The sequence below is a fragment of the Rhopalosiphum padi genome, chromosome 2 (genome assembly GCF_020882245.1).
Source record: "Rhopalosiphum padi isolate XX-2018 chromosome 2, ASM2088224v1, whole genome shotgun sequence".
Taxonomy (NCBI): domain Eukaryota; kingdom Metazoa; phylum Arthropoda; class Insecta; order Hemiptera; family Aphididae; genus Rhopalosiphum; species Rhopalosiphum padi.
In genome coordinates this window covers 58,355,644-58,381,195 of record NC_083598.1, presented here as the reverse complement: position 1 = coordinate 58,381,195, position 25,552 = coordinate 58,355,644, and the positions used below count along the sequence as shown (strand labels likewise).

Genomic DNA, 25,552 nt, shown 5'->3' with positions numbered 1-25,552 from the left:
ACATAGTATAACGAAAGATACAATTTAAAAAATAGTATGACAAGTATTTAATGTGGTTAAACGTATTATTTGTTATAGTTGAAAAACCTTATACGATATAAAATATAAATAATAAATAATAATAGGTACAAATATAAATACAAAAAATTTAAAAAATAACACCAAATATTTACATATAATTTATAGATTATTTTTAATACACAATACTTAAATTGGTAGTAATTCGTCTAACGAGTATGTGTGATACAATTTGTTGGCGAATTTTTTGAATAGATCACCAATTGTTTCTTCGAGAATAGGTTTGAATTCTTGAGCAACATGTCTCCAATTATCGTTTAAAAATGTATTCATCGCTTCACCTAAGCAAATAAAATAGTATTAAATAAATAATGCTAAAAAGTAAATTGCAAACATCAAAAGTTATAAATATTTTTTTAAACACATTTTCTTATTATATCTATTGGTGTTAATGTCAGATTGTATGTATTATTATATAAACAAAGTAAATATAGTTATACTATTACATTATTATTGTTATACTAAAATTTAGAAAAAAAATTGTTTGTGTAGGTATTAGGTATAGTTTATATTTTAAATGCATATTTAGTGTGTTTATTGTGTTTTTGTATTACCTAAGTATTTATACACCTGCGATCAAAATTATAAAAAGAAATTTAATTTGATTTTAATTTTTAATAATAATATTATGCGCTTTGAAAATATTTTATTTTAAATTACTGTATTTATTTTGATTTTTCAATGTTACGCATAGAGTTGTTTTTGCCAAGTTTTATTATAATGCGTTTACGACGCAAATGACACAGCTTAAAAATAATCTAAAAACTTTTCTTTAAAACGAAGTTTCCAGATAATTTGTTTTTATGTCAAATATGAATAATATACAGTACTTAGCTTTAAGTTATAATTTAACTTTAATTTTTCGTTTACAAATCATATAATTATGAAGGGGTATAAATATTTTAAAAATGTTCAATGGGGTTTTTAAAAATATTTAAATATTTATAAATAATTAATATGATAAATTAAACACATTTTGTAGGTATATTGTTTTATAGTTAAATTTGTGTTGCATGGAGTCATGGATATAACTTAAGTGGATTACAATTATGAGTAATTTATATGTATTTTTAAGTATATTATATTACCTAGTTCTTTGTCGCCTTCAAACAAGTCACTGAGGTAAATACTTGCATGACCGATTTGAAAATCAATGGCTACATCTTGAACATTGAAGTGTTTTCTACCTCCAATTTGAATAGTATTACATTGAACGAGAACATTAGCTTCAATATTTGCTAAAATATGAGAAAAATAAAATTCAATTCAATAAGAAAAATATAGGCTTAAAATGGCTTACTATAATTTCCCTCGCTTAAACCAGCTCCAGAAATGGGTAACATTAAAATTCTGCCTTCGATCGTATAATTGGCTGTCATATGCAGAAAAGGTAACCATACTTTAATTCGAATCCTCTCTTTTTCCAAATCCACTCTGAATAATCATAATAATAAAATAATGATACTCAATTTAAACATATACACATATATATATTTACAATTGAAAGACTAATTTTCGTAGTTATAAATTAATGACACTATTATTTTATTCTTTTTCAGTATTAACTAAAAAATATATGAGATTTCCGAAAAATAAAATGTTTAAAAAAAAAATAACTACAGCAATAAAAAATAAATTACAATATTTTCTTATACAATTTTAACTATATACATATATATATATATATATATTTAACTTACTTGACACTTTTTAAAATAAATTGACTCGGCCCAAACACACGAATATCTCGATAAATTGATTGTACACTCACGCTTCCTTTGTTACCTTGGTTCATTACAATTTCAGGTATGTAAAGTGGTTCACAGGAGGGTATAAACAATTCCGGAATTCCTAATTAAATTAAAATAAAAATATTAATGGTATAACCCCGCCATCCATATAACAATAAATACATCGTATACATATAAAATAATGAGTTTATTTATTAATATCAATCTAATAATTCGATGATAGATATATTGATATAATATATAAACAATTAAAATTAAAAAATGGAATAATAATACTTTTAAAACAATGATAAATTAAAAAAATGTATAAAAATGTTTATAATATTAAAAATTATGGTTTCTGTGATTCCCAAAATTCTGCTATATCTTAAGAAGGTGTCAAACGGATCACTATTTAGTTTTGATCGCCACATAAATTCCGCCATGTAAGAGTTTAAAAAATTTCTGTCAGTACCTCTACGTTTTTTGTTGCCCCATTTGGCCAAACCCCATATTCTCTCGACATTTTGTGTGTGGGTTCCTGAGTTAGGGTCTACTAAATTATACCTATGGTTAACTTGATTTTGTTGAAATCCACGTTATATCAAATTAGCATAAGCTTTCCAGCTGTTAAAAAAAATTGTAGAACCATGTCTAATATATCGATTAATGATAGGTATATCAATGTATTTATTGTTATATGGATAGCGGGGCTTTAACAAACCAGTACCGAAAAGTATATACAACATGAAATTGGTTGAAAGGGTATTGGTTTCACAAAAATTATATTTTACCTAGTCCTCAATATATTTGTAAATTCCATATAGATTAAAGATTTTCAAAGAAATAAATCGTCTTATTTTGTTATTAATTCTATCGGTTATAAACATAGGCAAATTATAATTTCAAGTATTCATGTATCTAAATTTTAATTCTTATATTTAAGTACTGTAATATTTGTTCTGTAATGTCAATGTTTTCTATTTCATCGCTTTGTCGCGATAATAAATTGGAGTTACATGACGAGTAAACCATATATTTTTTTTTTAAATTTTTTATTACGAATCATTAAAATTAATACTGTTATTAATTATTGTTAGAGGAAAATATAAAGGCACAATATGTTCAAGATTAGCTATATGTTTCATATGATTAATTTGAAATAAAATATTCAAGTTATGTAAAATAAAAAGACGTCGAATAATTACAACCGAATATCTACGATTTTAATGTAACTATTTTCAGCTTATTACTAAGCGTTATTTAAAGTCAAATAGTAATACTCATTTTTATTTTTTAATATAATTATTTATACGTCATAATAAATAAAAATAAATTAATGTTTTACCTCTTGCCAATTGCGGCCTTAGGTCTTCGATTGCACCTTTTATACAGTCGTTCAAATTTGGATCACTTCGATGGCATGTTCGTAATATATTATCTGCAAAAAAAAATTGTCTAATTTAATTATTTTTTACTATATTATTTGAATTAGACTTACGTGGTTTTCTCGACTGTGTATATAAATCAGTTTCCGAACGTATGTTAGTCATACAAAGTACAAGTGACAAGAAACACAAATTAAAATTACTACTCGTCATTTTCTTGAAATTGAAAATGTAGTCTTTACTCTTCCAACATTAAGTTAGAGTGCAAACACTAAAATAATAATCTACAAACCCGTAGGTATATACTAAATCTAAACGTGTGATTAAATTGTTTTGTACTCAAAAAACAATTGTATACAAAACAATTTAAAAGTTTTCCGCGTTTACAAAGGTATATTAATTGTAGATGATGTGTATGATTTAAAATTGTTGTTTATGTTTATTAAAGGTTTTGGTTTAGTTAAGTTCCGCGTTGTTCATACGACAGACGTGTCATTTTGTTCATTATAAAGAATTAAACAACTTAAAAAAAAACAAATTTAGTTGTCTAGAAAAAATCAATAATTATATTATACATTTTTATAATTAAATTCCGTTTTCAAATATTTTAAGAAATATTATAAACATTTTTTTTTTTACATATTACAACACGATTTCAAACGTATGCAAATGCATTATCGCAATATTTTAACAATATTTAATTACTTGATTTTATTCCATTACAATTTTATAAATATGACATTTTTAAATTTCGTTGATCAATTTATTTAAACTAATGCAATAATGTCATAGAAATATGATTATGTGTTTATAATGTTATATTATTGTAATATCGCGTAAATACTGTATAATACACACACACACACACACACACACACACACATATATATATATATATATAATATTATAATATACATACATATATTTATTATATAATGTAGAATTATTCATCAATTATTTTTTGTTATATAATATTAGTTTTTAGTAGATATTTGAGTTTTTATATTTTGACTTATCTATATTAATAAAACGCAATGATTGTGTGTGCGTGTATATATCAGCTCCACATTCCATAGCCTAGTTTATCGCACTCGTGGTTCTAAAATTTGGTACAAGGTAATTTTATACTGTTATAACAAGGAATAAGTATGTGCATCTTGAAAATTTTGTATTATAAACAGGTAAGATTAACACAAGGGTTTGTTGAAAAACAAATATTGTATTAAAAATCTGTGCTGCTTATAATACAATACAAATCCACAAGCATTTAATTCGTCGCGAATAACACCACAGAGGATCAGCTGATATATAATATATCTATATTACCTACCAATGTATATTTATAAAAACAGTTTTTCTTGATTAGATGTTTTAATTTGGTCAAAGTATTTTATTTCCACCATGACATCACCCATGTAGATTGTAGATTTGAAAATATAATTAATACAACTTATGTAATTCAAACCAATTAAAATCTCGAATTTCTTCTCACTATTATAAATAGGTATTATTTAAGCATATTAAAGAATGTTGTTTCCTTACTAATCCATTTAATAATTTTTTGATGTTATATTATATTGTAATTATTATCATCCTATATTTAAATAAGTACCTACCAAATAAAATATGAATTTGAGCAAGGGATTTTTGGATGAAGCAATATAAACTAGATTTAATAATATTATTAAACTTAATATCTTAAACAGAGAAACAATTTACTTCTAAAATTGATTGAAATCATAATTTATATGTATTTGTTTTCCCAATCATTTAAATATATTCATTGAAGGAAAGCATTATTCAAGGGCAGATCATCTTGGAATTAAAACATAATACTGTAATTACAGTTTCCATTTTATATTCTTGTATCGAAAATAGAAACCTAAAAGAATATGTTTCTTAAATAAGTATATCAATTTACATATAATCATCCAAACAATATGACGTATGAGGAATGCTTATTTTAATCACCTAAAATGCATTCAAGGTTGTGGCATGTGATAGTATAAAGAAATAGAAACTATATGTATATAGATTGTTTACTTTTTAAATATACCAGTCATCCGTATTTTTGTAAGTTGTTTAAGATTGTACTTCAATCCTAATACATAATATGCTTTTTACAAGTAATATATTGATTTTTTTAAAACAAATATAATAATATGCTAGGTACCATATAATATGCACTTGGTTTTACAATAACTCCCGGACGTTTTTTAAAATGTTTTTGTATTTCAATACTTTTGAAGCTTAACTGACATTTTTTTCTCATCGCTATGGCAATTATAAAACACTAGACTATATTTTAAACTTTTTTATGTAAGCAGTAGATAAATTTATACAAGATATTCCAAAGACTAAAGAGTAACATTTATGTTAAATTTAAAGTCATTAAATATTGTCTTCGTTCAGAACAAAATTAATATGATAGGATATTCTTGTACACATTAATAATATATATACTGTATGTTTAACGTTAAATACTACTGAAATAAAAACTCAACTTAGCATTGATCGAAGTACCATCTATGGATAGTTATTCTAAATCATCAACAAGTCACTAATCATATCTTCTTATTGCACTTCACTATTTTCACACAGTTTGATTGTATAATAGGAACAATAGGATAATAATAAAGATTGATATAAAAAAATAATTTTTAATGTAACAAACAGTAGAAAAATACAGTAGCTCTCGTGCAATTATATATCTAAAGCAAGTTTTCCCTAGGTGTTCTTCAAACGTATAATGAGTAATGACTAATGAGTTGTTTAGCGTATAATTTCTAATATTGTTAAAAAAAAAACCAATTTATCATATATTATAACATGTGCCTATGTGTTGTAACTTATATGACGTAAAGAATTTGTGAAAAAATTTTACTGGCATTATATCGCTGGAAGCTGACTATTTTAATAGTTGTTACTGTTATTAGTTTTTCGCATTACACATGAACGACATACATTCATACATAAGATTTCAACGGAAGTATACCCTACCTAGGTTTTTATAATTTTGCACTTGATTTATTCTACATTTACAGTATAGAGTCTGAATTATACATTCATGCCATAATCGTATATTATTTATTAGTAAATAGTTATTAATATTATCCAAAATTAATCATTAATCACTGTAATCATCACAAAAAATTTATTTTAACTTAGTTAAAAAGTTATATGAACAATTAGCTAAAAATAATTCATGTTAACAATGTACAGAAACATTATAATCATATTACATAAATTATAAATATCAAATAATATTAATTAGAGCTATGATTTATATGTGCAATAAAAAATGGTAAAACAATAAAAAAATATATAAATTCTATAAAACATTAAAAAGTTTTGTATAAAAATTATTTATCGTAAATTCGTAAATAATGTGATTAAGTTTTACTATCAGTTTTGAAAATTTCTCTAGATAATTCTTCAACAAATTTTCATAGCTTACCACCTTTACTTTGAGCTTTAGTCATTATTCGATATCGCTTATATAAATGTTACAGTAAAATGTCACGCACAGAATATAAAATGTTGAATCTAAATTCAAACACGCATCATACTAATGATTAATAAATTAATTTGTGAACAACCATAGTTTACAAGCTACCTAGCAAAAACATTGTCTTTTATTAGTTGTACCTACTCGAATATAGAAAATATCAGTTTATAAAAATAATATACTCGTATATTTACAATAATTACAAGTTACAACAAATAAAACAATAATTTTAGATTTTTCGTAAATTTTTAAAATTAATATTCAAAAACTATAAATTTGCAATTATATGCATTTTGATCAAAATATACAGAATTAAATTTTTTTTTATTAAATTTAATTGAAGCCAAATTTTAGTTATAACTTATAACTGACAACTATTATGTGATTAGACTAAATAAGAAAAAACATATATTAATGCATATAAATCCTAGCCCTAAATCCTAATAACAACAACATATAGGTAAGTCATAAAACTTACACCAATGTTTTTTCTACATATACATTTTGGAATTGTAGTAACTAGTAAGGAGTAATTTTTTGTATTAATTATAAGCATGAGAAATTTTAAATTGTTTAAATCTTTTTTTTTATAAATGTCAATTAAATTTTATTCGATGAGTTAAAAATTCTTGAAAATTTACTACAAGAACTGATATAAGTTATTTTTATATCAATACAAAATTATTAAAAATACATAGGCACAATTTTTTATATATATTATACATTTGAAATTCAAATTATTACAAGATTTGTTAAGACCATAAAAATTACAAGCTACTAGTATTTTGTAGTAAAAATTTTATAAAATCTTCAATTTGTATAGCTAAGGTTTGAACATGTAACACAATAACTGATCATAAGTATTTCATACCGAAACTAAAATATATTTAAACACTATTATTCTGTATAGACATTTGAACGAAATTATGTATTTTAACGATGTATGTAATAATGTTAATTATCTTGTTATAAATCAAAAACATTATAACTAACATTAACATTTAGCATATAATACAACTTTCACGTAGCGCATAAGCGCAATTTGATGAGGGCTTGGAGGGCTAAGCCCCCTCAAAATCATTCATAGCCCCCCCAAAACGATTTATATAAATCCCCTTCCACCTTTATATATCTCAGGAAGCATACACATAGTACATGCATGAAAATTATAATAGCCCCCTCAAATTTAAAACTCAAATTGCGCCTATGCGACGTAGGTATATTATATTATAATTTATAATACATTTTTCTATAAATAATGACATTTATAGTTAGTCATTTAATAGTTAAATAATAATTGTACACCTACAATTATTTAAATCATTACACATAATTTTTTTCAAGTTATTATATAATAAGTACAATACTATTATAAAGATATTATTTAAAAAAACGATCAAGGCAAAACGTATGAAATAGTACTAACAAAATTATATTCTTTCGAAAAAACATTTTATTCCTATTGAAATTAATTATTTTGTTAAAGTAATCACTAATTTAAATCTAATTATTAAAAGCAATAAATTACCAACATTATATTGTCTATATGAAAAAAATAAATAATTAACATATTAGGTACTGACCTGATTGTGTAAAATTATTATTTTATTTACTTATTTACTGAATACAATGTTATAATTGCATAGTTTTCGTAACAATATGTCATAGCTCAATTGGTTGGTTGACATTGGAATCAAATTATAGTTACTAAAACATATAATATTATTAAATCTTTATGTAAGGATTCCTAAACCTTAAAATTCTATAATTTATAACTGGCGGAAAAAGGAATAAAGTTTTTTTTATAATTTGATGAAAAACGGAGAGTTAATTTTTGATGGAAACCAGTGACACTCATTCAAATTTAATTCAACTTTAATAATGATCCACTGGACAGCTAATGTACAGAAGCGATACTCACTAGCTCACCTTTTTTAAAATGTATAATTTCTTCACCAAATACTACAATAAAATCTTTTGTATAAACACTATAAACTATCTCTAGCTTTTAGCTTAAATATTTTTTATGTTAGCCAGTTGATTTAATAATTATTACGTTAGGAAAAAAAACAAATTTGTCAAGTAAATCTGTATAGTTTATTTTATTCAGTTTATACCGCGCACATATATATATATTTTTTTATTATTATTATTATTAATTTTGGTAACTATGGCCAATAGCTATTGGTTTTTGTATTTATTAAGGTAAGGTACGGTACATTAGATTTTTGGAACAAATGTTCTGGTATGTGAGACATAGCTTTGTCGCTAAAACCCTAGGTGGTCATACCGAGTGCTAGAATACAGGACTACGCAGTACGCAGCACCAAACACTATGCCATACCATGCTTTAATAAATTTTTTATTATTTAGTTGGAAGATGACATTTTATTGTATATTTTTTGGCTAAGTGTCTTAAAAATGATTAAAATAATAACATTTTTACAAATTTTTTGGTAATTGATTTTTATTTTTTCTATACAATATTTAAGATAGTATATAATATAACATATATTTTTAGACAAAATGTATATAAAAATTAATAGGTATAAATATAAATCTATCTTTTAATTTAACACCCCTAAAAATGTTTGTACCTTAAGTGTAGGGCATCTTACCCTTTTTTCCCATATAAGTGCTTGGTCACTTGAAATTATATCAACCATTTCTTTTTAGATTTACATTTTTCTATAACTTTATTTCGATATACATCATTATCATAGTCAATAATCATTATATTCATAAGAATCTAATTTTTACTTACTTTAATATAGTTTAATATTATCAAAAATAGTGGTTTTCATAATTTTTCAGACGTTTCGTTTTAGTTATTGTGTAGTTTTTATAATAACTCCTAAGGCGTTAAATAGATAACGACCTATAAGTACCTTTTAGTCACTCATAATGTGCTTATTCATTATGTACGATTTTTGACTTAACCTTGACGATTGGTATTTATATTTTATGAATTATGATTGATATCTTAAATTTTAGCCACTCTATGAGTTCTATATTGAGTTTTCTCATTTACCTGACAATATTCAAGAGGAATATCAAATTGATGACCTGACACAAGGTTATTTCCAGTGTGGTTATATATACCCAGGTACTATTTAGTAAACACCTCACAAATTAATAAGACGTTGATAGAAAGAGATTGGATTATATCTAGCTCTTAATAAAATTAGTTCAACATGGCAATTAAATTAATAGGATTTTTTTTGTGCATAATCATGATTAAGGAAATATCAAGTCGATCATTTCGTAAGTATACTTAAAATATAAAATATAATATAGGTATTGATTTTGGAATTCAAAAACCAATCTTTTTTCAGCTTCATACTTCAAACCATGCAAGCGAGATGATCCCAACATTAATGAGTGTTTAATGAAGTTAATGGAAAACATTCGACCCTATATTAGTAAAGGAATACCAGAAATGCACATATTACCTTTAGATCCGATGATGATACCATCTGTGACTTTGAATCAAAATTCAGCTGGTTCAGTTAATTTCGTTGCCTTGTTTACAGATTTGAAGGGTTACGGTGGAAAAAATTTTCAAATTCATAAAATTAAGTAAGTATTTTAATGATTAATTTAGTATTCTAATATTTTATGTTAAAAATTATATTATTCGTATACAAAATTCACGTATGTTTTTTTCTATAGAGCTAGTATCAAAAATCAATCTTTGGAGATCGACTTAAATTTGCCTTTGTTCAGAATCGAATCCAGATACGAAGTCAATGGACAAATATTAGTACTGCCTATTAAAGGAAATGGAAAATTCGTTGGAAATTTCAGTGAGTTAATGAAAGTGAATTATATTAAATATATTCGAAGTATAAACAAAAATAATTTAAGTTATATAATAATTAATTATAGTATAAAACACTTTAAATTTTATTTTTTCTGTACTCCTCTTGCTTATCTTTGAAATTTTAATATCCCTTATCGAGGGTAGGTATAACTTAAATCAAAACATGGCATAATGACCCATTTTCTAATGTTTTATAAAATAAAGATTATTATTATTATTATTATTAAATGTCCAATTTTTTTTAAAAGTTATTAGTAGGATTTAATTTTGTAAAGACAATAAAGAATCTAAAATTTTTTTCATAATCCTTATTGCGTAATTAGATTGATCAGTAGTCAGTATGATGGAATTAAAATAAGTTTTTGTAGTAGATAACATAGTTCGTTTTGAATCCTTTAAAGTGTTATTTAAAATTTCCTTCAACTTGCTGGAAAATACATATCATATTTTTGTATCATATTTTTCGGGTGGCAATTGGCCATTATTGAGCAAATCACTTTTTTACCGCACAATAAAAGTGATTTGTATTCGAATACATTTCTTGCAATGCATATGATGGGGTATAATACAATTTTAATTATATTTTAAATTTTTAAATAATTTTTAACCAGTATTTATACATGTATCAAATTTTGTGGTTATACAATTTATTGCATATAAAATTCGAATTAAAAAAAAAAGATGTAAACCAGTATGCTGTACAGTAGGTGTCGAGTGTATACTGTATACTATTGAAAAGTAAATTTAATTGTATGTTCAATTTGAATTCAATATGAAAAACGATTCTAAGCAAAGACAGCTTGTCAACCTATATTTCTAATAATATTTATTATTTAATCATATAGGTATTTATATTATTGAACAGTAGAATGAATTCATTTTTGCTGAAAACATTGCAGTTAAAAATTACATTATATGTATAATAAAATATAATAATACACGTTAAAAGTTTCAAATTTTCGAATTACAACGAAATAACCTATGTCATTATTGTTAATTTAAATTTCTAATTTATTCTGAATCCTAACTTAAACAAACTAAAAAATAATTTTGAGTTTATATATTTTGTTATAATATGAATTACTTATGATGAATCTTGTAATACATTTTCAATTCTTAAGTAACTATATAACTTGAACAGTGTACATTTTCAATTATTACAAAACTGTTGAAAATGTTCATGATTTTTACAAATCTGTCGTGTGAGTATAAAAAAAAATTTGCCCATGCATTTTTATATTTTTAAATAACTTTTTTATAACATATGAGGAACCTTTTATACAATTTTTAAATCTTAGGTAGGTATGATTTTAAGCTACAAAATAATTAATTTTTATCGTTATATTTTACTATTAAAAAAAATATCAAGAATCCAAAACGTCAAATCTTTATAAATACTGATGATATATTTTATTATAAATATATGGTGAAAAATTCCGGCATTTAAAATTGTATCGTTTTTGACTTTTTACAACAAAAAAATAAAATCAAATTTGTCAAAATCGATTTCCTTATTTTTCTTCCTGATATTATTTTGAAAAATATTGGAATTTTTCAACTATTATCAATTAAAAGTACCAACTAAATCCAATTTACTAACAGAAATCACCCCAAAGTAGAATATCGAAGCATTTATTCTACTATATATCGAGTATAATATACACAATAAAATAAAACACACATCATTGTAAATTTGTAAAAGCATTAAAACAATACATTCATCAATCTACTAACAATTTAAAAAGGGGAAAAGTACATGTTAAATACAATTTATAATATATATTTTAAAAGTGTAATCATTCTTATATTTTTAGCTAACGCTCATGCAAAGATTAAATTTGAATTAAAATTTGTTGAAAAAAAGAATCACAAAAACTTTATTGAGATTAAAAAAAATAAAATAAGTTTGGAATTAGGAGGAGCAAAATTACATTTTAGTAATTTGTTTAACGGCAACAAAGAATTAGGTAAGAATTTTGAATTACAATCTATTTGTTTATCAGAAAATTTGTATTAATTGAAATTATTTTGTTAAATTTGTGTTATAGGTGATCAAACAAACCGATTTATAAACGAGAACTGGACGGATCTGATGCAGGAAACAAGACCATTGATTGAAGACACTGTGGCTGCTATAGTCCTGGGTATTTTCAAACCAGTATTTGAGACATTTAGTATGGATGATCTATTTCCAGTCTAGGTGACTCGACAATATGATGTATATAAAAAATTGTGTGTTATTTTACGTTAAAAAAATGTTATTTTTTTTTAATTTAAAAAATTGTATGATAGTAATATTATATTGATTTGCCTATAGATTATATTAGAGATTTCTAGGCTCTCTAGGTTATATTATTATTTTTAATGCATAGATATGAATGTCTTGGATTTATACATCAACATTTTTTCATAATCACATTTATGTATGAAACGTTTTATATCATGCAATTCAGCAACTCTATTTTTTCATGTTCATGCAAATTATAATAATAGAAATATTGCACCGAAACTCAATAACAATCAACGAGTTATTCAATTTACATGAAAATAATCTAATCAGTGATGACATAAAAATTAATAAAATGCATTTTCAGATTAGATTAAAATGTTCAACATTAAATTATAGGGGGGCAATGGAGGGGCTAAATCAAATGTTGGGGGACTTGAGCACCCTTGCTCAGTTTGGCGTTGCTCCAGTACAACAATAATATTTTTCATCCCCACGAATAATATTTTAAATTACAATTAAACAACGTCGTTATTTTTCGTTGATATTATATATATATTATATATTATCGTCAACATTTTAACTTAATATATTTATGAAAAAAACAGTACTTCTATACTTTTTTGTTTTTAGTATGAAATATACTGATGAGAAAACTTGTTTTATATTTTCAAGTCTTTTCTATAAAAATTGAATTTTTTTTAATATTTAACTTCAAAATAATCCTCAAATATTTGTGAATTTGTCAATTTTGAAAATGCTTATTAAAAAAAATCCTTGATATTATGTAATTTTAATATTTTTTAAATGCCGTAAACTTATAAAGAATAACCTTATATTAAATATTCATGTTTTTGACTGTGTCAATCAAAAATTTTTCATGCATATAAATTGCTTAAAAATAATTAAAATATTTTGAATACTTTATCGAGTATAGAAAATCATAATATTATAAACATTTGGTGATAATTTCACGCATCAGCTTCAGCTGGGCAATTATTTTTTGAATTAAATCAAAAATAAAAAAAATAATTTTTTAAAATATTAGTTTTGCGTAACAATTTCTGTTATTCCTTATTTTTTTCCTCGGATATTTTAAAAAATACCGAAAATTTTTACTTACCCAATAGGTGATGATAGAAGAATAAAAATTAAAACAACTCATTTAAAATCAATGTTTATCCCTCCGCTCAGAATCTAAAGCGCAATAATTTTAAATAGGTACGTCGAATAAATTAGACTGATTACAGCTATAATCTGTACAACATTAGTGCATTACGCATGTGATAGTATAAATAAGGTTATTTGTAAAATAAGCCAAATAATATAATACGCGTGTTCGTAGTACAAAACTCATAAATCAGCCCTGTAAATTCAAATCGGAGGTATAATGTTACATTAGTGGAACTCTTATGTTTATGGGTGTAACGCTTACGAGTAACGTGTAAAAAATGTGTGATAACCATAACCCGGCGACGGGGTAATGACGTTTGGATATTTCGAACCGTCTCCTCATCGGTGTTTATTAAGAACATAATCTATGATTAAGAACGCTCAATGAAAATAAAATCACTGACAAATTAATTCCTATGACGTTTTTAAGTGTTTGCGCTGCAGCTTAATTCTGTGGTCTAAACTCCGTTTGACTGAACGGCGGTGACGCTGTTAAATGTAATGTTAAATATAATAATATCGCAATCACTTGTTCACTTATCAGTTATCCGTCGTCTCGTACTTTCGTGGTGTCGTGATCGTCCGTAATAAACACCGACATCAGGTACGTACGACTTTAATATTGTATTATTATTATTATCGTCGTTGTTCGAATTGTACGAATGACCTTATTATTTATCATTATATTGTCATAATATTATTCATTATTCAATATTATTACATCCCGGCGGCCGGCGATCGCCAGTCGTTACTATCGTTTCGCGGTTACGAATACGATGGTCTGTTATCGGGCTAGACGTCCTTGTCGTTTTCCCACACGACTGAATTTCCGCGCTCTCCCGCCACCGGGCCCCACCTCAGTGCGCCTGTCTTGACGCGCGCGCGCGCGCGCTCGCCCCCCAGATCACCGCCGCTAACGCCGCGGCACACAGATTTTCGAATATTTTGCCCACACGTAAAATAATAATAATAGTAACAACGAAAAATATTATAAACAAATAGCGAGTCGCTCAGTGAACATACACATAACGCCCTGACGTTAAATTAATATTTGTCCAATTCGTGTGCAGGATCCCTCCGCGCTAGGCATGCCCGTCAAAGTGGACATAACGCCCAGACCTCCGGCAAACTCAAAACAACTAGGGGTCACCGGGTCTATATTGTACAGCGGATCGAAATTTCAAGGGTTTCAGAGGTCCAAAGGAAACAGCTACGAGGTGGAAGTTGTACTGCAGGTATGTAGGCTCTACGTTCATGGTCAATGTTTTGAACGTTTGATATACCTATTATTATTATTATTACATAAAATAGCGCCATCCCTTTTGTGCAAATGTTATCAATGTTAACGCTCTTTGCTCGAAATTTCATTTTATAGTATGTTGACGAGCAAAACGGTTATCTGTGCGGTTATCTAAAAATTAAAGGTCTTACTGAAGAGTTTCCCAATTTGACCACTTATTTTGATGGAGAAATCATTAACAAAAAGTGTCCATTTTTGACGAGAAAATGGGATGCAGATGAAGAAGTTGACAAGAAACATTGGGTTTGTAGTGTTTGTACGATTCATTACCTATTGTATTGTTATATTTATATGATTCTTTTAATTTGCAGAACAAATTTGCTGCATTTTGTCAGTACGCTAAGACTTTCAATTCTGATGCATTCGACTACGACGAACTAAAAAATGCCGATCATGTATTTATGCGTTGGAAGGAGCATTTTCTAGTACCCGATCACACTATACGTGATATTAGTGGTGCGTCATTTGCTGGTTTCTATTATATATGTTTTCAGAAATCAACTTCTTCAATTGAAGGATATTACTATCATCGGAGTTCTGAATGGTAAAAACAATTTTTGCTTATTATGTTAATTTTTATTATAATAAGCAAATATTTAAATTTTAGGTATCAAACGTTATGTTTGACACATGTCCCAGAACACAGTACTCAGATCTACGAATTTAGGTGATTTGAAGAATACTTACTCAAAATATTACAATGAAAATAGTACAGGAGTACATGAAATTACCTCAAAGCTTTTAGTGTTGTCTAAAGCTTACTGTGATTTTTTTAAGCATTTTTCCTTTTTAATAGGTAACTAATTTATTTTCTACCTATGTATTTTAAATGAATGGATATGACCTACTAAATCATGTTGTCTTTGTACAATATACATATTTTACAATAAACATTTTTCTTGAATGTTTTTAGTCTTGACATTTATCAGTAAGTTAAATGAACATGAAATAAATCATACGATAAATTGTAACTGTTTATGATGTATAACCATGTCAAAACTGATAGATGTATTAAAACAATGATAAATGTGTGCATTGATATTTTTAATTTAATCTATAGTGAAACAGTATTTATTGTTATATATATATATTTATATTCATATTATGTTATATTTTTTGTACACTGATGATATAATTAATTGTATGTAAAAAGAATAATATATTGATGAATTTTAATAGAACATGTGACTTGCCTTACTAAAATATATTCAATTTGCTGTTGTGTAAATATAAAATAATATTAATAGCAATTATTGCATTGTAGAATATATTAAAAATTATTTACCAAATATTGTAAACTATATCTTTTGTCTTGTACCAAAATATTTATTTAGATGACTAAACTAGAATACAAAAATATAACAAATCAGTATTAACCTTAATAATATAATAATTAGCAAATACTTTGTTACTTCGTTTTGTTTTATTTTTTTGTTGTTTTGTCAACTAATAAATATAATTCAGTATGAATTATGTTATATGAATTTTCTATGTGATAATATTATTATTTCTATTTGTATTATTGTTAGAACTTATATTATTTGAAATCAGTTTTTGGTGCCAATTTTTTTTATTAAAATAATTTTTATTTGATTCACATAACTAAACATTTTATTGAAAAATCACTAGTCCAATTGTAGAAACTATGATAATATAAAATTAATAATTATGGTTCAACAATCTTGAATTTTAATAATGTATATAGCATAAATAACAATTGAGAAGTATGATAATGAACTTGGAATATTGACTGACTGTTACCATGGCCAAGGTTACTTCTTAAATGAGTCTTAAGGTTGTATTTTTTAATAAAAATGTTATTCTAATAACTGATTTATTGTTTTATTTTTAACACTTCATTAGGTACTTTACAAATAGTTTGCCTTTTGTTTTTTTTAATAGTTATTAGTTTTTAATGTATTATAAAATAATATAAAAATAAAATAGTTTTTGCTTATATTATATTATATTATATTATATTGTATATATTATGACATAACGTGTTTATTATTATTTATTAAACATTAAACATATTTGCTCAGTATTATGAATAAATGAATAATATTTACGTATAATGAAGACAATATTTTATATTCTTTGAAAAATATTATTTAGGGTATAGTATGTAAAACAGATTATTTTATAATTATCAATATAAATATGTACATACATAAACAGTTAAAAACATTTTGTTTCATTAATATTTAATATATTTAAATGTTATATAAAGTGTCTTAGCAGGCATGATCATCCCAATTTTCTTTTAATAATGACTAATCATATCTTGAATTTTTATTTATGATTGATAAGTTTTCTTTATTTTCGAAATGAAAGCTTCCTCTTTATTGTAAATTTTTAAGCAGGTGACTTTATAAAAAATTCTCATACATCATAGGTACATAATTACTACATATAAATATTTGTGTTTGTTCTGAATTATTAAACTTTATGTACTAAAACAAAAGATCCTGGTCCATATTAGTAGGTTAAATTAGGGTTATGGTTTGGAAGTTATGATGAATTAAATATTACAGTAACTATTAAATATTAATACATTGCCATTTAGACATTTAGTATAATTTTCAAGACTAAAATATATTTTATCTACTTTATAATTGATGTACCTAACCTAACCATTAAGGATTATTATTTTTAGTCTAGAGTTAACCTATATAAAACTAAATATCTCGGAAACAGGTCATTTGAACTTATATTTAAAATTTTAAACACTTAATATTTGAAAAAAAAAATCATCTGTTTAACTATTTACAGTAAAAAAAATGGTTTTCAAAAAAAAAAAATTTTGTTAATATTGACACTTCTCTTAGGTGGTATAAAAAAAAATCATAATTTCAATAACTGCATTATTTAGGGATAAAAGGATAGGATGGTGACTGCATGAGCATGCTTGATGAATCCATAGACTTGACACTTGAATAAATATAAAAAGTTTATGAGTGAATCACTCTGTATACGATGAACTTCCTGCATAGTGCATTCTTATTAGTGGATGAGGCCAATATTTGATAAGGTGACTTGAGGGTAATGAATACATTTATTCAAACTCTCATAATAGACATATCAATATCATACATGTAACTTAATGCCATAGTTTAGCCCTTGGTTAATAATTGTATAAGACCAATAACCATAAATTTATTATCTATTCCAATAATTGTGTTTCAATATGTTTGTATTTATAAAACATAGTTATACCTTTGTATACTTTTAATTGTATGATGTTTTTTTGTTTCAGAACTAAAATATGTTCCCTATATCTCAACGGAGGTTAGTGAATAGTTGTCGTGTTATATATCTTAGAAGAATCTACTCACAACAACCACCGGAGTTACCTGAAGAACCAACGACATGTTGTATGTCAGGTTGTGCCAATTGTGTTTGGATCGAATATGCTGATAAAATCAGAAGTATACTGGCAAACAGCGACAGTAAACAAGTCTCACAAATGGTGTTGGACAAAATAAAGGATCCCAATATGAAGGCTTTTTTATCCATGGAACTCAAATCAAAAGGCTTTTAGTAAAATTAAAATTATATATTTTACAATTTGAAAATATAAATGCTTACAAATTTTCTACATTTTATGAATTATTAATACAAGTAATTGTTCGACCGTTATGTAGGCTCTGTGAATCTCTTTACGTTTGCACTTCTTATTTTTTTCCTCTCTTTGTAGACGGACATTTGACCTATCCAAGGGTCGAAATGTACAAGTTCTAGTTTGTCAGCCAAACGTTCCCTGAACACGTTGTATTTGTGACCGCTTACCATGCTTTCCATTAGCACCATAGTATGTTTGGATTTTACTTTTTTCAATAAAACATTTGTCAAGAACATAATAATATATTTCCAATGGTGAATGATGTTCCGGGCATACACGAAATGTCGAGAGATACTAATCGGCAATCGCTAACCGTAACCAGTAATCGTAAATCGAAAATCACAATCACGGGTACGAAATTTAAGATATAATTTTAATATTATCATTTTTTATTCGTGTCTGGTGAACACGACTAATATTATCTATAAAATAATTGTGATAAGACACTATCTTCATTGAAAAGCATAATAAATATTCCGTATTGTAAAGTTGGCGACATTGGTGATATCCTCAACCGTTAACCGTTTTTTACATAGAACGTAAATAGTAGTAGATACTAGATATACAAAATTGAAAATAATATAATTACTAATTATTATTAATCTGTACGATACGATTCATTTTTAATAACATTTAAACCAGGATTCGGATCAGGTTTATTATTGATTTATAATATTTAATATGTTTTCACAAATCATACGTAATGTAAATCTAGATGTCGAGCCATCATCGAATGTCTCGAACGAATTTAGTGAACTATTGAAACTATCTGAGCAATCTCATTTAGAATATGAAGGTATACAAAATTGATTATATTGTCTTGTAGATCTTCAATAATATTTATTGTGTGTAATGTGTTTCATTTACATGTTTTGTATTTAGAAGCAAAGACCAAACTAGAAGAGATCAATAAGGAAATAAATCACTATGATGAACAGTTGAATATTATTGAAAGAGAACGTGTCAAACTAATGTCGGAGTTGGCTCTTCAAATGCAGATGAAAGTAAAAATTAGACTACATGATTTTATTACATTTATAATTATAGTATTTTTTTTTTGTTTATATTTTATAATTTTAAAAATTGTGAAATTGGAAAGTATTGGTAGGTAGATAAATAATTTTTTGAAATTTTCAATAGACTAGATATTTTGAAAGTTTAATTAAACTAAGTATTATGATATTTAAGTTATGGACAATAATGTGAGTGTTCAAAAGAAAGTATAGGTATTCATATTTATTGACGTTGTCTTATTTAAAATTAAAAAAACACTATCCTTTGCAAGTATTTTTGTTTATATGTTTAATAGTGAATTAAATTAAATCATACTTGTGTATGTACCTTGTATTTTTTATATTCCATGTGTTCATCAAAAACAATATAAAAACTTATGAAGTAATTTATTTTAAATATATATATTTTAAAGCCCTTATGAACCTAATTTTTAATGTCACAATGTTTTTAACATATTATGCTCATTTAATAATTGTTTATGTAAAATCAATAATATACATAACAGTACAATATGTGTATACAAAAATTCTTCAGACATAATTTTTGTTTTATTCTAGGTTTATAGCTTTCATTTTAGTTTTTAATTTAACCATTCAATTATACATAAAAGATTTAATATAAACCTATATTGACTCTTTTAAATTAAATATATCAAATCACATTATAATATAACATATTATTAATATGTTGTTATAGCACGACTTAAAAAATAAAGTGGAAAGTCTGAAAAATATACTACAATCAACGGAATTTGACTTAAAAAAATATAACAAAATGAAGTTAAGTACTGCTGATCAAGATATTTTTTCTCTTACCAAGTAAGTTAATTATTTATTAAAATTAAATAATTATATATTATAGCACTTCTTATCTATATATTCTATAGTTATATAATATATAATTTCTACAAAAAATATCTATACTGATTTGTTTATAAAAAATCAGAATTATGAATATTGTGTTTTGCATATTTACCTTAGTGGTTTGTATAAAATATAACTCATTATTATGGATTATTTTATGTCAAATATGTAATGATCATAACTCATAATATTTATTTTTCCTTGTAATTAATGAGCTTACAATATTTTTATGGATTGTATATATTATTACAAGACTTAATGAACTGTTATTTATTTTATTTTTTAGAAAAAAATTCATTACTTATAAGAATATGTTGAAGATATATTTTGATTATTCCAATGGTGCAAATGCAACTACACAAAAAGGATGTATCCTTTTATTTTAAATAAATTTAATATAATTAGCTAGGATAAGCAGGAAACAGATTTTATTGGAACATATATTTGTATGTACTTTGAATATTAAAAAATTCAATACAGTTTATTGTACAGTAAAACCCGTTTAAAACGCTCTCCAAGGAACCAGTTAAAAATAGCGTCTTAAGAGAGAAATCGTATTACGCGGGTACAACAATTTTTTATTATATTTTACAATACATCCATGTTATATACATACAAATTATATTTTTTACTTTGCAGAATGAATTATTAAATATTAAAATATTAAAATTAAATTAAAATATTACAATTATATTACCTATTTCAAAAAATCATCCATCTTTCTTTGTTTTACATTTTTGATGTTTTTTGAATAGAGGAAGTTTTCAATTTTATTAAGATGAGTTTATCGACAATGGTTATCGTCCGATAACCAGTACAAGTACACGTACACATTATTCGTTATTGTTATTATTAGTGAGGTATTTCTTTAAATTTGATACAATGTATTTTTATAATAACATCATTGACAAAACTAGCGTCTTATCCGGGAACATAGAGCGTATTATCCAGTGTTAATTACATGTTAAATGTTGTCAAAATCAAGGGACTGGTATAAATGAGCTTATTAGCCGAGAAATCGTCTTAAGCTAGAGCGTCTTAAACGGGTTCTATTGTATTTTGTGAATTTTTTAATAAATTGACACTAATCTTATTTTAAATATTAAAGTATTGCTTGTAACAGTAATTTAATCAGAATTAGAGCATCCCTTTAATCTTTCAACAATTGCCTAGCTTAACATAGTAAAGTTATTTATCAATTTACAAAACAAATTTTTGGTAACATTGTTGTCTGAGATTACTCTTGTATGAAACAATGTAGAATTTAATATAAAATACTTTTGTATAGTTAAATTTATAAAGGTACTATATAAATGTATGTCTCTAACTTGTAATAATTTAAATTAAAAATAGTTTTGATTTGTACATTTTGGTGATACATTCTACATGTTCCTTTTTTTCAGTCTAAAAATTTAATTTAATTTGGATAGATATATTTTTTTTTAGTTATTATAATATGGTATTTATTTTAATAATAAATATAGTTTATCATGGAATGACTTCTTAACTTATGTCAATAGATACATATAACAGAATCACAAAAAAATTAGCCTATTTTGAGTTTAATACAGATGAAAAAACCGACAATGAAATTTCAGAATGTTTGTGGAACAAAATTAAGTTAGTTTCAGATAAAAATTGGGAAACATTATCTGTATAATAATTTTATTTACCTGTAATTATGTATTTTTAAATAAATAATTTAAATTTAAGATTAGGAATTTGATTTTTATTTTGAACAATTGTGAATTGCCAATTAGCATACTACTTATTTTTTTTTAAATTTAAATAGATGACGTTACAGTTGCTAAGCTTTTTGATAAAATAAAGTGTTTTTATTCTAACAAATCTTATATTACTTATTACTTAATCATTATATAATTTGTTGTATAAAAAAATAAACATTTCTAATTAAATATCTACAAGTAAAATTTAAAATAAATATTTCATCAGTAATATTTATACTTGTTAAAATATGTTATGTATTTTGTATGTTTATTGTTTAATGTTTAATAATATTATTTTATACTTGATTTACTTTTTTAATTGTATTTTATAATAGTATATTAATATAGATAATGTATAATATATTATTTGTAGTTAGGTCTATTAACAATATTAAGATACTTTAATTTTAAAATGTATTAATTTACTAATTTAAAATTTTTGTTTTTGCTTTTGTACATAATAAGGTGAACTGTGTAGTGCTAATAAATATTAATTGGATAAATAACAATAATGATATATATTATACATAAGTTATTACCTATTAATTTACCTAATCTAACATTTGTTTTATGAATAATGTAGATACACTGGTCGTTAACATAGACAGACATCAGGGGTGGTGGACTTAACCGTCAAAGTATTCCAATAGACCACCCAAAAATCGAAGGTAATGTACTAATATTTTAAACTTTGTGTAGAAAGGTAGGTCACTTTACATTGGATTATTATAACCCCTCCTAAAAATTCAACCAAATATCCGCTTATGGTCATTGAATATTTTTCTATTAATAATATTTTGTGTACAGGAATACAGGATACATGTTAATAGTAAATAGAATCATAAAAAATAATAATTAAAATGAATCTAAAATGATATGGGTTTCTGTAGTGGTTAAACTAGAATTTTTAATTTAAGTGGATTAGTACTTTTGATTGAGCTCTAGGTATAAGAGAGGATTTAGGAGTTCTCCCACAAATTTTACTAAAGTATTTTTATCAATATACTTTTAAAAATGTGTATTAATTAACAATGTAGGTACCTATGTAATAGATACTAATAAAGTAATAAATAATTATACATTACATCTCAGTCTACTTAATATTCCATACTGATAGTTGTATCATCCTAACCCTAAGATAATTTTTAGGAAATGTATTTATTTATTTTTATTTGCATTAGCCAAAACTAATCCATTCAGTATAGGTTTTGATATAATGCTCCAAATAGGTTTATAAATTAAAATTCATCGTTTACTACAATGGACATACACTATTCACATATTTAAGTTTGCGGTTACTTACTCATAGTCATAATCGTAATTTTAACACAAAATGTTCTATGTTTTTAATAATATGTAATAAAAAAATTTACTAGGAAAACAATATAATTATAATTAAAAAAAATGATAAACTTCATATTAGTATGACTAAATACCTACATTAGTATATTAATTAATTAATTAGTTTATTTATTTATAGTCTATAGATACCTACTTGAGATATATAAAAATTAAAAAATGTAACGTCTAACGTCGACTGTTAAGGGATAAATGTGATCGTTCGATTGGTGCCTGTTAATGATGTTAACATTGTTAACGTTTATATAAAACTTATCAATATTTGGTGCATCCCAAACGGCTCCCGTCCATTGTTTGCTTATTTCAAAACGCCTCCCGTCAAAAAAAAAATGTACAAACAGCAGGCACGTAGTCAGAAAATATTCACTAGGTGGGCCAATGTTAGATGGGCCCCATACCTTTTTATATTATGAAGAGGTAGTTATCAGAATATCATTACTATAAATATATAAGTATATAACCTAATAATACCATAGTTTATCATTATGCTAATTATTAATAAGTGTAATAAAAAAAAAAAATTGATAAAAATACATAAATATAAATCAAATACAAATAATGCTTTTAATAATAATAAAATTCAAATATTCAATATATAGACATAATCTTTAAATTAAATACAATTAATATAATTTATGTTCTAATATAACAGTATTTTTCTATTTTTATGTTTAATAGAGAATCTATTAACAAATTCATCTAGGTCCAAACTTTTGGCAATTTTTTTTTCTATACAAATACTTGACAAACTGACGAGTCGGTCATTTGACATACAATTTCGCATATAATTTTTTAATCTTCTTAGACATGAAAAAGTCCTTTCACATGCTAGTATACTAGTATACAGTATTAGGCTTTAAATAGCAATTATTTCCTAATCAATCGTTGACGATATTATGACTTATAAAAATAAATTATCACCGATTCTTGGTAGCAACAGAATTTAAATGCAATACAATATACATATTTTATTCCAGAAATGGACATGGATTGAATTTAGTTACGTAACTTATTTTAAATTCTAATTAAAACCCGATATATTTGGTTTTATTTGTGCAATATTTAGATAATATAAAAAATTCCATTAAAATTAATAGCCGCTGTATAATAATGGGCCCCTCTGAATACTTTGGATGGGCCGGCCTACGGCCGGACACATAATAGGGTGGGCCAGGCACACCCTGGCCCCCCCTTAGCTACGTGCCTGACAAACAGGTAAATTCCCAAACTGCTAACGGTATACCGGTATACCAATTTGAACCCCTCTAAGTCTCTAGTATAACTGTATTAGTCGGGATAGTCGAATTGCACTTATTACCTACAAAGAAATGGTCGAATTGCACTTGGATTGAAGAAAGGTAATAGTCGAACTGCACTCGGGTAAAAATCAGATACCTAGTGGTTAAATTGCACTCGTTCAAAAAAAGAGTTAAAATGGAAAATAACGTGGGAACTTGTTACGAGTCGAATGTGTATAAGTAGTGAAAACCCGTTAAAAATATTACGAATCTTATGTTTACGAACGCTATGTGGGCTATCTATTTAATAGCATTATATATTAGTTTGTTAATGCCATTTAGATAACGCAGATAATTATTGTCGCCTAAAATCGACAAAGAATCTAACCTAACTGGATAATAAATAGTTATCAATAAAAATATAAGATTAATACTTATATTTTATACCTTGTACTATTTAGACCCATGTAAACTACAATTAGTATAGTAGTATACACACTTT

At 25.1% G+C, this 25,552-nt stretch overlaps 5 protein-coding genes across 7 annotated transcripts; 3 read left to right on the top strand and 2 right to left on the bottom strand.

Moving 5' to 3' along the window:
• Nucleotides 1-30: 30 nt before the first annotated feature.
• LOC132923507 (protein takeout-like) lies at nt 31-3,903 on the bottom strand. Its single transcript, XM_060987549.1, has 6 exons — nt 3,310-3,903; nt 3,157-3,249; nt 1,779-1,929; nt 1,379-1,512; nt 1,167-1,316; nt 31-359 (listed from the first exon to the last, which is right to left on the bottom strand). Exons 1-6 carry the CDS (start codon nt 3,407-3,409, stop codon nt 208-210), a joined length of 780 nt encoding a protein of 259 aa, XP_060843532.1. The 5' UTR covers nt 3,410-3,903; the 3' UTR covers nt 31-207.
• A 5,845-nt stretch (nt 3,904-9,748) lies between these two features.
• Nucleotides 9,749-13,051, top strand: LOC132923508 (protein takeout-like). Its single transcript, XM_060987550.1, has 5 exons — nt 9,749-9,968; nt 10,040-10,283; nt 10,377-10,510; nt 12,342-12,494; nt 12,576-13,051. The coding sequence occupies exons 1-5, from the start codon at nt 9,899-9,901 to the stop codon at nt 12,725-12,727; spliced, it is 753 nt and encodes a 250-aa protein (XP_060843533.1). The 5' UTR covers nt 9,749-9,898; the 3' UTR covers nt 12,728-13,051.
• A 1,251-nt stretch (nt 13,052-14,302) lies between these two features.
• LOC132923510 (glucose-induced degradation protein 4 homolog) lies at nt 14,303-16,408 on the top strand. Of its 2 annotated transcripts, XM_060987555.1 has the most exons (5): nt 14,303-14,531; nt 14,998-15,162; nt 15,303-15,470; nt 15,539-15,771; nt 15,835-16,408. In XM_060987555.1, exons 2-5 carry the CDS (start codon nt 15,016-15,018, stop codon nt 15,896-15,898), a joined length of 612 nt encoding a protein of 203 aa, XP_060843538.1. In that variant the 5' UTR covers nt 14,303-14,531; nt 14,998-15,015; the 3' UTR covers nt 15,899-16,408. The 2 variants fall into 2 exon arrangements, with proteins under 2 accessions (XP_060843538.1, XP_060843536.1); XM_060987553.1 differs by lacking the exon at nt 14,303-14,531 and having other exon boundaries at nt 14,647-15,162.
• Nucleotides 16,409-18,762: 2,354 nt separating this feature from the next.
• On the bottom strand, nt 18,763-19,085 carry LOC132923511 (large ribosomal subunit protein bL33m). The gene has a single exon (XM_060987556.1). The coding sequence runs from the start codon at nt 19,083-19,085 to the stop codon at nt 18,864-18,866; it is 222 nt and encodes a 73-aa protein (XP_060843539.1). The 3' UTR covers nt 18,763-18,863.
• LOC132923509 (uncharacterized) lies at nt 19,072-22,965 on the top strand. Of its 2 annotated transcripts, XM_060987551.1 has the most exons (6): nt 19,072-19,200; nt 19,565-19,645; nt 19,732-19,853; nt 20,560-20,681; nt 21,013-21,095; nt 22,247-22,965. In XM_060987551.1, exons 1-6 carry the CDS (start codon nt 19,101-19,103, stop codon nt 22,384-22,386), a joined length of 648 nt encoding a protein of 215 aa, XP_060843534.1. In that variant the 5' UTR covers nt 19,072-19,100; the 3' UTR covers nt 22,387-22,965. The 2 variants fall into 2 exon arrangements, with proteins under 2 accessions (XP_060843534.1, XP_060843535.1); XM_060987552.1 differs by lacking the exon at nt 19,072-19,200 and having other exon boundaries at nt 19,245-19,645.
• Nucleotides 22,966-25,552: the final 2,587 nt, after the last annotated feature.